At 36.0% G+C, this 18,116-nt stretch overlaps 1 protein-coding gene across 1 annotated transcript in view; it reads left to right on the forward strand.

Moving 5' to 3' along the window:
- The first annotated feature begins 550 nt into the window (after nt 1-550).
- The window catches only part of ATM (ATM serine/threonine kinase), a 55,359-nt gene continuing 37,793 nt past the window's right edge, over nt 551-18,116 (forward strand). The window contains exons 1-26 of the mRNA XM_059466038.1: nt 551-622; nt 708-820; nt 2,033-2,178; nt 2,579-2,743; nt 3,534-3,699; nt 3,978-4,216; nt 4,970-5,133; nt 5,366-5,535; nt 6,082-6,453; nt 6,978-7,172; nt 7,515-7,610; nt 8,109-8,334; nt 8,463-8,594; nt 9,323-9,448; nt 9,572-9,661; nt 10,602-10,770; nt 11,422-11,621; nt 12,168-12,250; nt 12,339-12,494; nt 12,979-13,054; nt 13,193-13,323; nt 13,680-13,800; nt 14,882-15,058; nt 15,827-15,996; nt 16,325-16,571; nt 17,142-17,260. Coding sequence (XP_059322021.1) covers nt 551-622; nt 708-820; nt 2,033-2,178; nt 2,579-2,743; nt 3,534-3,699; nt 3,978-4,216; nt 4,970-5,133; nt 5,366-5,535; nt 6,082-6,453; nt 6,978-7,172; nt 7,515-7,610; nt 8,109-8,334; nt 8,463-8,594; nt 9,323-9,448; nt 9,572-9,661; nt 10,602-10,770; nt 11,422-11,621; nt 12,168-12,250; nt 12,339-12,494; nt 12,979-13,054; nt 13,193-13,323; nt 13,680-13,800; nt 14,882-15,058; nt 15,827-15,996; nt 16,325-16,571; nt 17,142-17,260 — 4,121 coding nt within the window. The remainder of the gene's footprint in view (nt 623-707; nt 821-2,032; nt 2,179-2,578; nt 2,744-3,533; nt 3,700-3,977; nt 4,217-4,969; nt 5,134-5,365; nt 5,536-6,081; nt 6,454-6,977; nt 7,173-7,514; nt 7,611-8,108; nt 8,335-8,462; nt 8,595-9,322; nt 9,449-9,571; nt 9,662-10,601; nt 10,771-11,421; nt 11,622-12,167; nt 12,251-12,338; nt 12,495-12,978; nt 13,055-13,192; nt 13,324-13,679; nt 13,801-14,881; nt 15,059-15,826; nt 15,997-16,324; nt 16,572-17,141; nt 17,261-18,116) is intronic.

Consider the following 18,116-nt stretch of genomic DNA (forward strand, 5'->3'; position numbering starts at 1 on the left):
GGGGTGTAACTTTACGTGATCACAGAAGGAAAAAGTTGTTTTTTCATGCGACTGATACTTAATAATTCTTTGACATGTTGAGTCCCTGGGGATTTGTCAATAGATGGTGCATACCCATGAAAATGTACAATGTGAGAGAGCATTTTCCAAGTGCTGCCTTCTCCTGGCAGTATCACATTAAAAGAGCTACTGAAAGTTAGTGCCCCTTGCCAGAATGTATTTAGCTCTGTCATTCTCACTATAATTGTCCTCCCTATTGTCTGCCCAGCTCTACTCAGCACTCACAGAAAGGAAGTCAGAGTTATGTGAAGGGGTTTTCTGCAGTTATTCTGTGACTGTTGTCTGTGGGAACATGAAACTGCTTCAGTTTTGCAACCAATAAGACTGACCAGGCCACAAATAAGCTTTTCCATGAAACATTGAACATCATGGTTCTGTTTGATACTGGACTTTCAGGATAGTTTTTTTTTACTTGGCTGTGTAGTCAATAATTACTGTTTTACCCGTTTTTCTTCTGTGTGCAGATATAAATGACTCTTTAAGCTGAATCATGAGTCTTGCATTACACGATCTGCTGGTTTGCTGTCGTCGCCTTGAAAATGAGAAAGCTGTGGAGCGAAGGGTAACAAGTTTTCTTTTGGGCAGTGTACCTAAAATAACAATGAAGGGAATCATAAACAATTATTCTTCTTGTAATACATTTTCAGAAGGAAATTGAAAATTTCAAACGACTTCTCCGTGATCCTGAAACAGTTCTCCAGCTGGACCGGAATTCTGATTCCAAACAAGCAAAGCAACTCAACTGGGATGCTGTATTTAGGTAGTTCCTCGGTTTTGTTTGTGAATGGTCACAATTTTCTTGAATGGGACATCATTCTTTTGTTTGTTAGGCCTATTTTAATGCTTATCTTTTTGTATATTGATTTAGACTTCTTGTCAGCTTATAAGCAAGTAACTACTTACTTTAGTCTCCAAGGGAAGTAGATTTAAAATGGCCAAAAGTGCCACACTTATCCCTTACAGAAAACTGCTAGGAAACTCATTAATTGGGTAGATTCTTTTACTTGCAAAAATAATAGTTGCTTTGTTCTATGGAAAATTATTCTTCACTTCTGATTTTCAGTCCATAAGGTGGATTACAGGTAGCTTTGTTAAAGTTTCTTGTGTTGCTGAATTCCTCAAGATACAGTAGAAGGACTGTGGCATGTTTATAGGGGCTGATCTTTGGTACAATCTGCTTCAGGTGTACTTTAAGATTGGACTAAGCATGAGTGTCATAAGTTCTTACAGCAGCTTCAGCCAATGTTAAATTTCATAGTAGAAGTTCATGTGAATTATTGCTTTTCATTGAATGGGTTCCTGCTTTCCATGATGTTTTTTCTAATTTGACAGCATTGGAATAGTTTTTGTTTCACAGGTATACCAAAAGTTTCATTAAAAGTGCTTGATAAATTTTATACATTGCTTTAGAGACAGTAGTATATTAGGAATACACAGGAGGAATACAAAAATAGAGCCTCTAAACTGAATTCAAATAGAAGGCCAGAAAATCTGTAGCAATTACAGTGACAAATACAGTGAAAAGTTTAATTTATTCATAGATCTAAAATGTAATCCATATATTAACTTCAAATTATACGGAAATAGGAATTGAAGGCTTTCCCAGTAAAACCAATGACAAGTACTTCTTATTATTTTGTTTTATAATGTTGCAGCATAAATAAAAATACTTAGCAAGGCTTTTTTTCCTAATTTTAAGTTGCATGTTTAGCACTGGGCAAAGTTTAAAGGACAGTTTGGTTCCTACTCTGAGTTGCTTTTGGGTTATCTTTAAAACTTGCATCTCCTTTTATAGACTGTTTTCCAGTCATGCTTGGACTGTAGTGTATTTCAATTGGGTTTAGTCCTTGATAATTAATTAGAATTGTGAGAAGAACAGGAACTGGCATTTCAGCCTAAACTAACATTTTTTTATTTTGCTCCAGTCATAAATGAGCAGGTCCTTGGTTTAATCTCTCTTTTATTTTTGAAGCGTCTTGCAGAAATATTTCCAGAAAGAACTTAAAAACCTGCAGCTGACAAAACCAAATGCATCTGCTTCAACTCAAACTACAAGACAGAAAAAAATACAAGAAGTTGGAAGCTTGGTCAAATACTTCATCAGATGTGCTAATAAACGTCAGTAATATGCATTATCATATAGAGCTACTGGTTTGGTTTGGTACTTTGCTTTCAACTTTGAATTTTAACTTTGAAGTTACCAATATAGGGTTCGTCATATTTGCTTCCAGATGTTTGCTATTTAAATATCTTAATGTGAATCTGTCACTTGTACTCCTTATCTGTCCTTTTTGATGTTCACAGTGCCTTTTTCTAATTACTCAATGTGTGTGTAACTGATATATCCTCCCACTGGTAATTTATATTTTAGAAACAGTTTAAGAAAATATTTCCTCATAGAACTAGGAGGAAGTTTGGGGTTTTGTTGTTTTGTTTTTTAATTTACAAACAATTAATTACAGATTTATTTGGTAGAATTTGAGTTAATTAAATAATCTCATGTTGTTTCTTCATATAGGAGGACCCAGGCTGAAATGTCAGGAACTTCTGATTTATGTCGTGGAAATTATAAGAGATCCAATAAGTTGTGCTGCTTATGGTTCTGACTGTAGTAGTATACTCCTGAAGGATATCCTATCAGTAAGAAAATACTGGTGTGAGATATCCCAGCAGCAATGGTCAGGTAACGTTTTTTAACTTACTTAGAAATGTGTTTCCTTTTGTAGAAGAATGTTTTAGATGCGTTTTAATTTGTTTGATGTCCTGTTGTGTGAGGTAGTGCACAAAATATGGAGTAAAGTGGTGTCAGCCTCTAAGGGCTTACACTTGAAGTAAACAAAGCAGCAAAGTTTAGGAATTGATTTTTTTTTTTCTGTGTACTGTTTGTCTATTCTTGCTGAAACATAAGCACTTCTGTGCAGTCAGGTCACATTTGCATGGTCTGCACAGGTCAGTGGGAGAGAGCACAGGCATGTAGAGCCAGTGGGTTGCTGTGTGGTGGTTTCTTTAGGAACATGGAAGTTAGCTGAGTCTGTGGATGGGCAAAACTGGGAAGTGTGGCAGAAGTGTGGACATTAGATTGTAAGGAGCACAGTGGAATTTAGTTACTGAGGTGAGGCAGGGCTGAAGGCCGTAAATCTAGAGTAAGTCAGACTTTAATCCAGTGAGTGGAACAAGTTGTTTTTATTAAAGGAGGGGTATATAATCTTTGTAAAGGTTACTATAACCTTTTCTAGTGATTCCACCTTAATGCTTGCTTATAACTCCTGGGGTACATCAGAGAAGTCAGCTTTTTTATTTATAAAATCAGGGATCTGTTGCCATTGAAAGTAAGAACATGGATTCCAGCTGTTGACCTCAGAGTGGTGGTCTCTGTATCTTTAATGCAATATTTTGTGTCAATATTTTTTAATATAATCCTCTGTAATATGTATGTTTATACTTATCTGCATTCTTTTTTAATACGTTTGCAGAGTTGCTGACCCGGTATGGCCATTTATACCTCAAACCTTCTGGAAGCATTAATAGAGTATTAGTGGCTAGGATAATTCACACACTTACAAGAGGGTACTGCTTCCAAACTGATGGGTTGTGTTCTGACATGCTTGTCTTCTTTTCAAAAGCAATGCAGTCTGCAAGGTACGTTGCAAGTGCTCCTTTTGTATGCTAGAAAATAACTTATATTAAGTACTTGGGATTAGACTTGAGTAATAATAGGTGATACTTCTTCAGATATATTTTCTTCTGTCTTTGAATGTCAATTAAGGAACTTCTCTAAAATACAAATGGCTTCTACATTTATTAAGCAAATACTGTTCTGAATGTTGTTACTTGCTAGAATTTGCATTTAAACAATACTTATGAAAATAAATAAGATTATTTCTCTTGGAAGTTTGAGTGTTAGGTTTGTGTTACAGGCAGGAGAAGAATACTGCAGGCCTGGATCATATTGTTGGAGCAATGAATATCTTCTGCAACAAGTTTGCTGACAACTGTCGCATACAGATTTGCAAAGTAGGGGAAGAAATTTTGCCTACAGTGCTTTACATATGGACTCAGTATAGACCAAAGGATTCCCTGAAAGAATCAATAATTGAGTTATTTCGTCTCCAAGTTCATATTCATCATCCAAAGGGTGCAAAAACTCAGGGAAGAGGTACAATGAAAAGCTTAATTTTTTAAATTTTTTTTCTGCATGTGGTTGTTTAAATTATTATGCCAACTCTGAATTTTGATGCTGAGTCTTGGAAACATTAATGGTAGTGATGATTATTTTTCAGTAGTTTTATGCTATGGGTTAATACTGAGTGAAAGTGAAAAGGAGTTTTCAAATTTCTACTAAGATCATATTAATTGTGTTAAGTCCTTTAAAGGTTGAGGCATCTTTTAATCAAAAGGTAGTTTTAATTGCTAAATGAAAATACTAAGTCTTTGGGGATAGGAAATAATAATTTAGATTTGGTTTGTATTGGTGTCTTACCAAATCTATTTAAACCCAGAAATTACTACTGTTGAATGAGTCTGACTTACACTGTAAAACTGGTCAGAGAATATAACTCAGTAATTATGTTTGTTGTGGTCTATTTTAAGTCTAGCATAGTTTTTTTATGCTTTGTACAAATCTATCCATTACCTTTAACTCTATTCTTTCCAGTTAGATGAGGACTTGTTTATTAGAAACTTAATTCCTACCCTAATTATTTCTGTATGCTGATTAAGTTCTCTCTTAAACTTTTCCTCTTTTTACTTTATCCGTTCTAAAGTATAGAATTTGCTTTTCAAGCCTGCACTTAGTGAGCTTTGTTTGCCTTACTCAGATTTTGTCTGTATTTTGCATTGCCTAGGTAGGTTTATGTATTGTATTGAGTGGGTGATACATGCTATCTTTTAATTGTTTTTGCATGTACAGGTGCATATGACTTAACAAAGTGGCAAAGCATCTTACATAACCTCTATGATCTGCTGGTGAATGAAATAAATATCATCAGTAGCAGAGGGAAGTATTCTTCAGGCTCTCGTAATATTGCTATAAAGGAAAATTTAATTGAGTTAATGGCTGATATTTGTCATCAGGTAACATTTTTATTTGAATACGTGATTGACTATACTGAGCTGTATGCTTTGCTGAAGTATTCGTAACTTTTGTCTGTGATGTGTTGTGTTTTGTTAATTCCATACAGTTTAGAAATGTATTATACTGTATTTCACTTGTGTTTCTTGTTAGCCTGTATTTCAGTTTACTTGTAAATACTGCTGCTTTTTTTTCCCCTTAATTTACATGCTTTTAAATTTCTCTTTATGAAAGGTTTTTACAGAGGATACCAAAGTCCTGGAAATTACCCAGTCATATGCTGTTTCACAAAGAGAGCCCAGTGAGGACACGGCGCCAAACAAGCGCAGGAGGATTGAGCTTGGCTGGGGGGTCATTCGAGACAACATGCAGAGATCCCAGAAGGATTCTGATGTCATACCTTGGTAATAACATCTTCACATGAAAAAAGTATCACTCCAGACATCTTTTTACATTTAATGTTCTCCTGAATATGTTGTGTGTTTAAGTTGGGTGTCTGGATGTGCTGTGATTATATATCTAAGCAGTGAACTTAGAATGTCAGAGCACTTGGAAAGTTGCTCTAAGCTGACTGTGTCGTGGTACAGTAACCATTAAGAGTTTGGCCATTTTGGCCATAGTTCACACAGTTTTCTGTAATACCTCTTCTGAAAACTGTTCCAAGGCCTGGCTTCTTACCTTGGACCTTGATTGAGTGATATTTTGTTTGCCATGAGGGACCTCTGAACTGTAAGAAACTGTTAGTGATAGTGAGGCTAGATGACTCTTTACAAGTGAAAATGGTAGAAATACTGGATCTTCAACTTTTGATAGTAAACAAATCACCTTAATACTGTAAAATGTAAATGAGAAATGGCAATTGAAGAAGGCTTTGTTTGTTTGTTAATTTATTTCTGAAAGTGCAAATTTCTGTATGTTTGGTATTAATTGCTTCACTTTGTGTTTTCAAGGTTACAGATTGCAAGTCAGCTAATATCCAAGTATCCCATGAGTATTCCTAGCAGTGAGCTGCCTGCCTTACTTAATGTCCTTCACCAGTTACTGCCTCAGCAGCGCCGAGGAGAAAGGACCCCCTACGTGCTGAAGTGTCTCACAGAGGTGGCTTTGTGTCAAAACCAGAAAACTGATTTGAAAAGCACCCACAAGTTGGAGCTCCAGAGAACCTGGGCAAAGATCTGGACTCTTACCATTCGCAGCGTTAGCCTTCAGCAAATTGAAGTGGAGAGCTTTGGGCTGCTTGGAGCTATGATCCAAGGGAATCTTGTTGTAACAGATAAAGAGCTCTGGAAGATATTTTCAGGACCTGCATGCAAACCTTCAAGGTAAAATGGAATCAAGGATAGTGTCCTGTGTCTGATTCACATTTCTCTTTACTGTGTTACTCAATATTATTGTTGTTGTGACTGTATTTCTGCTTAAGAACTGCACACATTTGTGTTCTAAGCAGTTGAAATTATCATAAATATGTAAAAAGACTGAAAGCAGAGGCAGAAGAGGCAATCATCTTCACATTTAGAATATACTAAAATTTTAAATGGACAAAAAATTTAAAGATCTGACAGACAGATGTTGATTTTTTTGAAGTTAAGCATGTTTTCTTCTGTATTTTTATTCTGAAATAAGTACTCTGACTTAGTCTTTTAGATAGGTAGGAAATGTCTGTAATAGCCAAGAGAAATGAAAACGCAAAGATTTTAATGAAGGAGTTGACCAGTGTGCATGCTTTTTAACTTGCTTATGTACTTGATGCTTCCAGTGCGTGCAGAAATACTCACTTTGCTTTAGAGTGCTAATCAACAAATACCACATGGTTTCTCACAGATCCCCTGTTCCATTTTTGTTTCAGTTCTGCTGTATGTTGTTTATCATTAGTGATGTCTGCCTATTCAGTGCCAGAAAATTTGGACATAGGAATGGAACACAACAGTTCTGAAAGAAATCTGGGTTCTGTGTTAAGGGAGGCAATAATGAAATGGCTTCTGTCCAGCTGCTTGGAGGAAGAAATAGAAGAATGTGCAGAGTTGCCTCCTGTGCTCCTCAGGTAAAGTTTTTGTGGCATAATTTTACATGTAAGCTCACCCTGTAACACAAAAAATTTTGCAGAGAAAAACGTATTATATTAATGCAGAATTCTGTTATATTAAAGCTTAAGCAGCTTTAATATAAGGTTTTTCAGCTTCCTGAAGAATGTCATTCTGGGGATATAATTTGGTTATCTGTCCATATCATGGCAGATATGTGACCTATGCAATAGAAATCTTCAGTGGAAACTTAAATTTCATTGAAGATAGCCTGTTAATCTGGTCAGTGTTTGTGTGTGCTTCACAAATCCCAAGAGCTTGTCTGATTGCAAGAAAATCTGAAAACATTTTCTTTCTTACAGTGATTTTCCTCATCTTGTATTACAAAAAATTCTTGTGAGCCTTACAATGAAGAACTGCAGAGCCTCCATGGTCTTTTTCCAAAATGATGCTAAATGGTATGTTTTTAAATTAATCATTACAGGTACTTAAGCTAGGAATGCTGCTGCATCTCTCATCAATGCTTTGGACTATATCCAGTTTCCTCTTAATAAGACTAAAATGTGTGTAACTTGTTCTGAGACAATATAAGACTTACCTACTAGAAGTTAAAAATACTATTTTCAGGGGCTTTGTGGATGTCTGCTTCAGCTGTGTCAAGTAGGCTGAAGTCAGGGACCCTGACACAAAGCAGATGCTGCTCCATAATTGCAGGAGAAGGCATGATCTGTGAGCAGGCTTCATGTTTCCTTACAGTTCAGTTAGAGCTGGAATGGTATTGTCCATTCCACAGTGAAAGTCATGTCAGAAGTGACTTGGTCAACCAGGGTTCAGAAGCACAAAAAGCTAAAATATTTTGTTTTGCTTTTGTATATTTCCTGTATTTAAATAATAGTATTTAAGACTTTTAAGTTATATACTGGCTGCTAAAGTAAAAGCTGTGTCTCTTCTTCAAGTGAGCAACATGTGCAAGTGAAAGAAGAAAATAATTTTTCTGATGTTGAAGAGCTGTACCTGCAGACTACATTTGATGAAATGGATATTTTCACTAACTTTGGAGTAAATGTTACAGATAAAAATGTGACTGGTTCAAGACTTGTCATCAACCAAAATCTTAGGGAAACACTGGAGAGCTGCCTTTTAGCAATGTCAGAAAAGCTTTTAAGCAGTTGTGGTCCTAAGGTAAGTTAGAAATTGTTGTTACATCCTTACATTTGTGCTCCCAAACAATCTATTTCCAAGGCAAAGTGTATGGAGTCTGTATTTTGTGGTGATGAACTGCTGGTATTGATACTGTGTATTTGATTTAGTCTAAGGTGGTTGCTGCTGAGCACCTTGTCCGATGTGTCAGTCTCTTGGCTGGCGTTCTGGGCTGCTATTGCTACACTGGTATTTTTAAAGAGGAGGATGCCTGTAAGTCAGAGTTGTTCCAGAAAGCTAAGGTAAGCCCTAATGCATTTGGGACCTAGTAAAAATTAAATAAAGCATTGAATATTGACTACTTCATAAAATTCTGTTTGTATTGGCACATTTTCAGAGCACAGGTGTCTCCTCAGAAAAAGGCAGGTTAGAGAGGTTTAAATAAGTTTCTGCCGCTGAAAGAGAGGAGTCACTGAAATTCTGTCAGTACACCAGCTCATGAGTTTTGCAGTGGAGATTACTCTAAATATTGATACATTTCTGAGTCACAGCTTTCCAAAAAATGGAAGTCATGGACATGTAGACAAAGGACTAATTATAGGAGAGCAAGTCCTTTTATTTGTAGGTCTTTTATTCAGGAATTTAGGATAATTTGGTGGTTTAAACCAGTATGAAGACCACTATTGCTATTATTTTTATTGTTAACACTGAGGTGGTTCCTGGTTTAAATACAGAAACACAAAACATACACTGTATGGAGATGTGCTGTATTTTTCTTTTGTGATGAAAATATTAATGTTTCAAGCATGCCTAAACCATGTTTTTGTTGCTACTTGAGCAAAACGAGCACAACAAAAATCACAGAAAGCAAGTGGGTTCATTAATGCACACTATGAATATCAAAGCTGTATGAATGAGAATGTATGAATGAGAACCCTTTCCTTTTGTGTGTGTAATGTGTGTACTGTGTAGGTGCCAGTGTATAGGGGCATTTCACTGGGGTTTTCTAACCATGTTGTATTTTTGCTAGTCTCTCATTCATTATGCTGGAGAAAGCATTTCCCAGTCTAAAAACAAACTAAATGAAGATACCCAGATCAACACACTGAGGACCTTGATAATGCAGTGTACAAAATGTTTGTGCAACTGTACCAAGGTAAAGTTTATAAAGGACTTTAAATTTCTTTCTTCATTAATGAGATCAGGAAATTGAGTATATCATACCTTTAATTCCTGCAAATAATTAATTCAGCTATCTGTACCTCTTGCTTCCTTACAGAACAGTGCTAATAAGATGCTGTCTAATATATTCCTGCGTTTGTTAACATCAAAATTTATGAACGATCTGATAGATATTTGCCAGAATCTGGTAAGTACATTCTGTCTGTTTCTGAATGCAGTGCTATTCTGTGAGGGGATTGTTTTTACAGCACAGTAATCTGGAGGCAAATCAAACAAGATACATATTACTGAAAAAAATAAAATTGAAATACATGAGTTTTATAGAAAATTCTAAACAGAAACATTTCTGTTTAGCATTTGAACACATGCTTAGGGTAAAAAGAAGAGCAGATGGATAACATTTGATCAAGGTGAACATTCCAGCTCACATTAAAAACAAATTTATGCTGTTTTTCATGTTTTTAATACTTTCTTGCAGTAGAGGTGTATACAGAAGAATTCCATACCACTGGATGGTTAACATTAATGCACTTGTAAAGGAGCAGGGTTTTTTGTGTTTATCATGTATTAAATCTTACTGTAAATTACTCCTTTCCCACTGGGAAAAGTGGAAGTGTACACATCATTGCACAATACTTAAAATTTCTCTTTGGCAAATGGTTCTGTAGTCAGGTCTAGGTAGGCAAATTCCTGCTTTTCAGATGAGGAAGAGCTGGGGGTTTTGCCATGTGTTAACTTGCCATCTGGTAGGGAAAGCAGTAATTAATTTGCCCTCAGAAAGTCACATGCCTCCTTTTCATTTCTTTCTAATTATGAAGTATGGTGAGAAGTTCATGAGTCTTACAAAGAGAACTGTTTTTTTAAAAACTAACACTGTCCTTGGCAGAATCTAGAATGCAGAGGTGAGTATCTATCTGAGGAGGCTTCTATCCTAAAGAGAATAGTTCAGACAGTGTATAGAAAACAGATTTATCACAAAGGATGTAATTAATCAATTCTGTGTCACCCTTACTGTCTTCACCTGCTCTAGTTCACTGGAAAAATGCAGTGTCTCTCCTTGTGCTATGTCTGTGGTGTTTCTTCTGTCCCTAAAAAGAAACTGTAAAAGGCTGTGGTGTTTTTGTCAGATGACAGTTACTGGAAAGCCAAGTGTACTGGGAGAAGTGGATCTCAGGAATGATCCTGAGGAAAGTATTATGGAAGTAGATAACCAGGCATCTGATGGTTTGTTTGATGATCATTCAATAACTGACATCAGTGATACAAATGAATCTGGTGACATGCAAACTGTAACAGGTAAGTCTTTTCTACCTCCAGACTACTTCCAAAAGCTTGTTTTTGCAAATATCTCTGCTTGAAAGTTACTAAGGTATAAAATTGTGCTGCATTATTAGTAGTTGAAGGGTAGTGGTTGAACCAGGTACTTTCTAAGCAGTTATAATTTTCATCAATGCTTTAAAGACGTTAATGAAGTGTTCGCGCTCATTTAGAAGTAGTAATTTATTTTTAATTTTATAAATCAAATAAGGGAAGAAGAGACACTGACTTTTTCAGAGTTGGACAGAAGTTTTGGCATAGAAAAGACTAGAAAACGTGTCTATAAAATGCTTGTCTCTCATTATATTGTGCTTCTTTATCTTAAAAATAGTCCTATTTAACTTTTCTCCTTCTCCTGATCAATAATTCTTGACACTATATCTGGACCTTCAGAGGGACAGGAGCATAAATCTGTCTGTTTATTCGTGTTAGGAGCTACAAGTACTGATGTTACCTTTTGTTTTAAATTCTTACTTAAAATGCCCTAGCTGCTCAATAACAAATGAACACAAAGGTTGCTTGTACTCTATCTTTTTTGAGAACTTATATTAGTTTTGCAAAGACTTAAAATATTACCACCTCTTCTATTGCCTTTGGGAAGGATTTCTTACATGAAAATCTTACTTCCAGGTGCTTTGAGCCCATTAGCTGAAGAGCAGTTGACAAAGCAGGATTTACTTCTCCTTGAAATTGTGAGGTTCTTATGTATTTGTGTAACCACGGTCCGGGTTCAGACACTGAGCTTCCGCGCCTGCGATATTCGGAGGAGGCTGTTAATGCTGACTGAAGGCAGTGTCTTTGACAGCACCAAGCCACTGCATCTGCACATGGTGAGTCTCAGGGGCTTTTACAGCAGACCCACTTCTGTAATTGTACTGTTACTAAATTTGCATAGTTTCCTCGATTGCACATTGTCTTTCTCCTGTCATCAGTCCCCTGGGAAGACTTAAAATGGCTCCATTTGGTGGTTTTGAAGTGTGTGGAAGCCAGGAAAACAGCAGTTCAAATTTGTAAGCCAGAAAACGAAGAGTTGAGAAAAAGATATATCTTGCCTTTATAAGTAATTATTTGTTAAAGAACTAGAAAGAGTCTCTGCAGTAGAATAATATCTGTGGCTTAGTTTACAAAGGCACATTTTTTTTTACTGCCAGAACTAAAAGTTTGATGATCTGTATTGCTGTGTAACAGTGTTTGCATGAAAAGGTGACCAGTCAAGCATGCAGTTGCTGATGATAGGTGTCATCCTACATGGTTTTGTGTAAGACTTAACAAAAAAGTTCCTAATTTTTCTTTTTGACTACTTATTCTTCCAAGTACTGTTCATCATTTTAGTTTTGTTTGGGCTTTTTATTCCATTCGAGTTTTTTATTCCACAGTATTTGATCCTGTTGAAGGAGCTCCCTACTGAAGAACACCTCTTGCCTGCAGTCGATGTTGAGATGCTTCTTAAGCCTCTTTCGTAAGAAGGAAACTGTTCAGCATGTTTTACATCTATTTCAGGGGATTTGGTGGCTTTTTCAACATATTTTTTCTTTCTTTCTTTACAGTCCTGTGTGTTCTTTGTATCGTCGAGATCAAGAAGTTTGTAAAGTAATCCTAAATCATTTGCTCCCTATAGCAGCAGGGTTGGCCCAGTTCAAAGAACCTGCTGAAGAGGCAGGGAATGCCAAAGGACAGTTTTTGACAGTTGTTGGAGCCTTCTGGTATGTTACTTAATGCAGGAGTCTGTTGGAAATAAAATTTTTGATTTTTAGTTTTTATCTTTGCTATCAGTAAAAAGACTGTAGTGCTGTCTGTGTCTTGCTTGGGTTTGTTTTTTTTCTTTTGTCTTGTTTTTGTGTACTGTGGAATCTTTATGCAGCATTTAACTTCTCAGATTTTCTGTGTCATGCTATATTTGTAGCAAAAAGTTAATCCTTAAGATGGTACCAGAATAATAAACACTACACTGCTGTATATAAACAAGGACTGATTCTAGGCTGAATTGTATCAGTAATTATGACAAGGACTGAACTTCAGCAACCCAAAAAGAATACTGTCTGCAATTACCAATAAAAATGTCAAATCCTCCCAGACATGCCCATGGAGCACAAAAGAGTCAACTGTGAGCAGCAGAAACTATCTTGCTGGACTGTTTCTCAAAATTGTGGACAACTTTTTCTGTTAATTGAGTATTCCTTGTTTTAGGCATTTATCTCAAGGAGGGAAGTGCACGGCATCAGTAAGAGTGGCCCTTTTAAATTGCATGAAAACCTTGCTTGAGGTAATCCCAGATTTTCTGACATTCATTAGCATACTAAATATTTATTTAAGATGTACTTAAAAACAGTGTGTAAAATATCTTTTGCATATTGCAGTGTATCTTCTGTACATTTTGAATCACAATATTAATTTTCTTTAGGTTGATCCTCATTGCAAGTGGGCAATCCTTGATGTGAAAAATGAAGATCTCCCTGTGAGTGATGCTTTCCCACATTTCCTTGCAGACAGTCACCATAAAGTTCGAATTCTTGCTGCAAAGTCAATTAACAGGTAATAATATAGATATTGTTTCTGTTTGGAGGAATAATGCTTAATTTCACTTAACTGGATGTCACTTCTGCTACTGCATAGCTGCTCTTTTCAATACCTCTGGAACTGCAGTCTTGTCAGAATATAAAAGCCTATCAAATTTTGTTGAAGTGTTCCAACTTTGCATTTCAATAATTCTGTGATGTGAGAGATTGATATAGAAAGAGAAACTTCTCTATAAGAAAATAAAGAAAAATCTATATAAGGCAATTGAGACAAAAATAATTATATTCGGAAAATCAGAATCTTACTGGTATGCATAACATACAGTAATTTTTTGGTGTTATTCTAAAAATTATTGTTCTTTTTTTTTAAAGTTTGTTTCAAGATGTGAAACAGAGAGATTCTTCTGGAATGTCAAGACCTCTTCCCCTGAAGCTTCAGCAAAAGGCTTTTGAGAATGCATACCTCAGAGTTCAGGAAGGAATGAGCAATCTGGTATACCAACATCTAGTTATTAGTTTTTGCCTAGTTTGGATGTTTTGAATAAAATTACCTATAACATCATCATGTTTAGTTTTCTGAAAATACTAATTCTTCTGGACTCCTCGTAATCTGAGCTCGTGAAACAAAGTGATAGTCAGCGAATTCCTTTCATATCCAGTCACTCAGAGTTTTGCTCACATTTGAAGTTTGTAAATTTGTAAACTTGTGTTTTAGACTTCTCTTCTTTATCATACTATTTGTTGTTGGCAGGTTCAGTACTGTAACACTTAGGAATTGCAGAAAAATGTAGCCCCAATAATCTAGAAACCATATAAAAAATGAGTAAGGAGCAGTGTAAATTAAATAATGTGCTTACACAGTATAAAACCAGATTTGTAAATTTCAGAAAGATCATGTTTCCAGTGGTATGAAGAGCACAAAACTGAGATTTGCTTCAAAATTTGAGCTATTCAGAGGAAGCTTGAAGTGAAGGAAAAGTTACACTTTGGTGCAGTGACTGGAAATACAACAGTGTGATGCAGTACTGTAGAATTTCTTAATTTTTCTTCTAGTGTCTTTCAGTTTTCCCCCTTCCTTGCTACCATGTAAAGTTGTCTAGTTCATCATTTTCCCTCTTTTTCTGTCATGCTGTTACCTACCTGCATGTCATCTCTCTTCCCTTTGTCTGCTGTGGCCTTGCTGCTGAGGCCTCCTCTCTCTGTCATCTTTTTCATCCCTCTGTACTGTCACCTCCAGCTCTTTGTCATCATCTGATTTCTATGTTGCTTTGGGTCCTTGTTCTGTCCCCTCAGCTTGCTGGTGTCTGTTAGCTTTTCTCCTTTAACTGCAGTTTCTTGTAACTTTTATTTAAACTCATCACTTGTCAACACAATGCCTTAATAGGGGGAGAACTGCATTTAAATAGCAAGGCAGTTCTTCCCTATGTGCCTCAAGGAGTTAAAAAAGGAGACTTGACTTGTTCAGCAGTATTGATGTCAGTGCCCTTAATTTTACATTATTTATGCTGATTTATTAACTAGGAGATTGCTTTAACAGAATATTTGCTCAAGGTCTTCATGATTTCTTATTGTAGGTCAGGGGTGATACAACTCCTGAAGATCTTTTGGACAAACAGAGTAATGGAAAAGCAGTTTTGCTGATGCTTATAACCATGGTTCTGTGCTGCAGCCCAGTCTGTGAAAAGCAAGCTCTGTTTGCTATATGCCAGTCTGTGAAAGAGAATGGATTAGAGCCTCACCTTGTGAAAAAGGCAAGTCTGATATTTCATTTGATATTTAGGTTATAAATTAAGGTTAGGTTAAAATTAGAAGACTACCAGATGTTTTGCTCAGTATTGAAATTTGTTAAATATTGTAAAGGTATAACTAATATGGTACTTACATTACTGAATTAGTTTGTCTTTATATTTAATGACTTACATAGAAATAATAAAATCATGAAAGGCAATTGTAATGGCCAGTCTTGTATGATTTGAAAGCACAGATCTGAAATACAAATAGACTTTTATATGCTGAATATTGCAGATCTCATTTTAAAAAATCATTCTACCCAGAGGAAGCAAGTTTTCTTATATGGAAAATATGTAAAATAAATGCAGTGTATTGGAAGATGGTATGTGTCTTGTGGAATTCTATTTTGAAGTTCACAAGAGTGTACTGAAATGATTGCTGCTTATACATCAGCCTTTCATACCAGGCATTTTTTAAGTGCACATGTTCCTTTTATCCTTTCTTTTTATTCACTGCTTGCTTCATGTTTTTGCACACAGTCTGTACCCTGCAAAATGAGTACTGGCCATCCTTTCTTTACTCATATGGGTTAGTTGTGGTTCCTGGATTGCACTCCAGGATCTCCTGAGATATGGCAATACAAATACTAAAATGACTTAAGAGGGGCTGAGTTACACAGATATTCATTTAAAGGCTGGAGGGTACACATGGAGGTGTAATATTTTCAGTTTGCCATAATACCATCTACTCTCTATGTTATTTTTGCATTATTAATTAATGCATTTCAGGTTTTGAAAAAAGTGTCTGACATTTTTGGCTATAAAAGTATAGAAGACTTCATGACATCACATTTAGACTATTTGGTGATGGAGTGGCTGAAAATAAATGATACTGGATATAGCCTGTCTGCTTTTCCTTATGTTCTTCTGAACTATACTAGCCTTGAGGAGTTCTACAGGTGAGTTTGCTATATGATGACAGTATTATTTAGATTTTATGTACAATTATGATACAGGGTCTCAAGTTGCTGAATGTAGCAATGCATCAGGATTTTGTTGTAAGATGATGTATTGAGAACATTTGAAGTGTATTCCAAGCATCATGTGTATTATATTTATGCAGGTAAGATTTTTCTTTTTTTTGTGTGCGTTGTGTGTGTGTGTAGCAGTAGCTAAACAATGATTGGAAGTTTAGTTTAGTAGAGAAATGGTATTTACTATGTGATGCTCAAGGTTTTTTTAAAAAGTAATTTAAGGGCATTTTGGAAATGTATTTACTACATGTAGGTCTTGTTACAAAGTTTTGGTTCCACACCTGGTGATTAGAAGTCAGTTTGAAGACGTGAAATCACTTGCCAACAAGATTGAGAAGGACTGGAGAGAAGTTCTGGCAGACTGCTTTCCAAAGTTACTTGTCAATATCCTCCCATACTTTGTCTATCAAAGCCATGAAAGGAGTGAAGTAGCAGAGCAAAGAGAAATGGCTTCTAAAGTCTATGACATGCTTAAGGATGAAAACTGCTTAGGAAAACAGGTATCCATTTAAAATATGTAAGTTGAGTTTTATGGTGTTTAACAGACCAGATAGAAAAATGTATATATTATGTAAATAGTTCAAATTTATAGGTGAAAAAGTAATATTTTATTAAATACAAACTAGATGAATTTTTATCCCAAGGATTTCAAGGTGCTGTTCAATAGAAACTTTAGGCAGAAAGTTGACTAAAGCATAATTTTTTTCATAATGCAATAATTTTTTTTCCATTCATTGTACAGCCCTGAGTTTCTCTGTTGTATATCTGTCACATTTTCCTCTTAAAATATTTTGTTAATGCTTTATGATGAGTCATCTTCTCCAGAGGCAGACTGTATGTTCAGAACTAGCAGTAAAGTGAAACTTTTTTTTCTATATACTGTAGGAAAGCAGATTATTCTACTGTTGCTACCAGAGAGAAACTTAACCAGGCTTAATTTATGACTGAATTATATGTCATGGATGATGGAACAAGTAGGGAATCTATACAAGTAGGCTTTCTCAGAAGCCAAAGAAGTCATTCTGTCTGGAATACATTTTTCTAATAAAATGCTATTTTTCTTCTTGTAGCAAATGGACAATTTATCTCATAGTAACTTGCCAGAGATTGTGGTTGAACTGTTGATGACTTTACATGAACCAGCTGGTACCACGGTTGAAGAAGGGTGTCATCTAAGTAAATACATAAGGTGTGTACTTGTAGATTTTCTAAATGCTGAGTGTGTTTGTGTAACATTGTGCATTAAAATGTGCCCTTCAGGCGTAAGAAGAGGTAACCCTGCAGCTGAGAGGGTTTATTGTTACTAGTAGTGATAAATCATAGTCATACCTCCTCAGGTAGTTACTTACTCCCCAAGGTCAGGATGAGAAGCTCTGTAATGTGGAATTTTTCTTCACTCAAGGTCACCAGTTGTGGTGGTGTTCACAGGGGTCCCAGGATGAGGGAAGAGACGAGAATCTTGACTCCATGTTTCAGAAGGCTGATTTATTACTTTATTATATTAAAAGATAATGATCTACTAAAACTATGCTAAAAGAATAGAAAACAGGATTTCATCAGAAGGCTAGCAAGGAAAGAAATGGAGTGATAACAAAAGCTCATGACTCAGAGAGTCCAAGCCAGCTGACTGTGATTGGCCATTAATTAGAAACAACCAACATGGACCAATCAAAGATGCACCTGTTGCATTCCACAGCAGCAGATAATTATTGTTTTTCTTTTCCTCTGAGGCCTCTCAGCTGCTCAGGAGACAAATCCTGGCAAAGGGACTTTTCAGAAAATATCATGGCTTCACCATAATACTCCAGGCAATGGAAGGAATGAACAGTGGGCCAGGGAGTGCTGTTGTGTGGCATTGAGCTGGACTGCCACACAGTCACTGCCAATTGACATAAGTTGGCACTGCCAATTGGCATAAGTTCAAACCTAGATGGACTGCCCTCTGTAAAATTGGTCAGATTCTAGTCTATAAATTGAAGTGATTTAATGGTTTTTAGTAACTTGAAGTCACAGAGAGGGAAAGTGAGCTGTTTCTTAGTGGTTCT

Source organism: Ammospiza nelsoni, chromosome 2 (assembly GCF_027579445.1).
Source record: "Ammospiza nelsoni isolate bAmmNel1 chromosome 2, bAmmNel1.pri, whole genome shotgun sequence".
NCBI lineage: Eukaryota > Metazoa > Chordata > Aves > Passeriformes > Passerellidae > Ammospiza > Ammospiza nelsoni.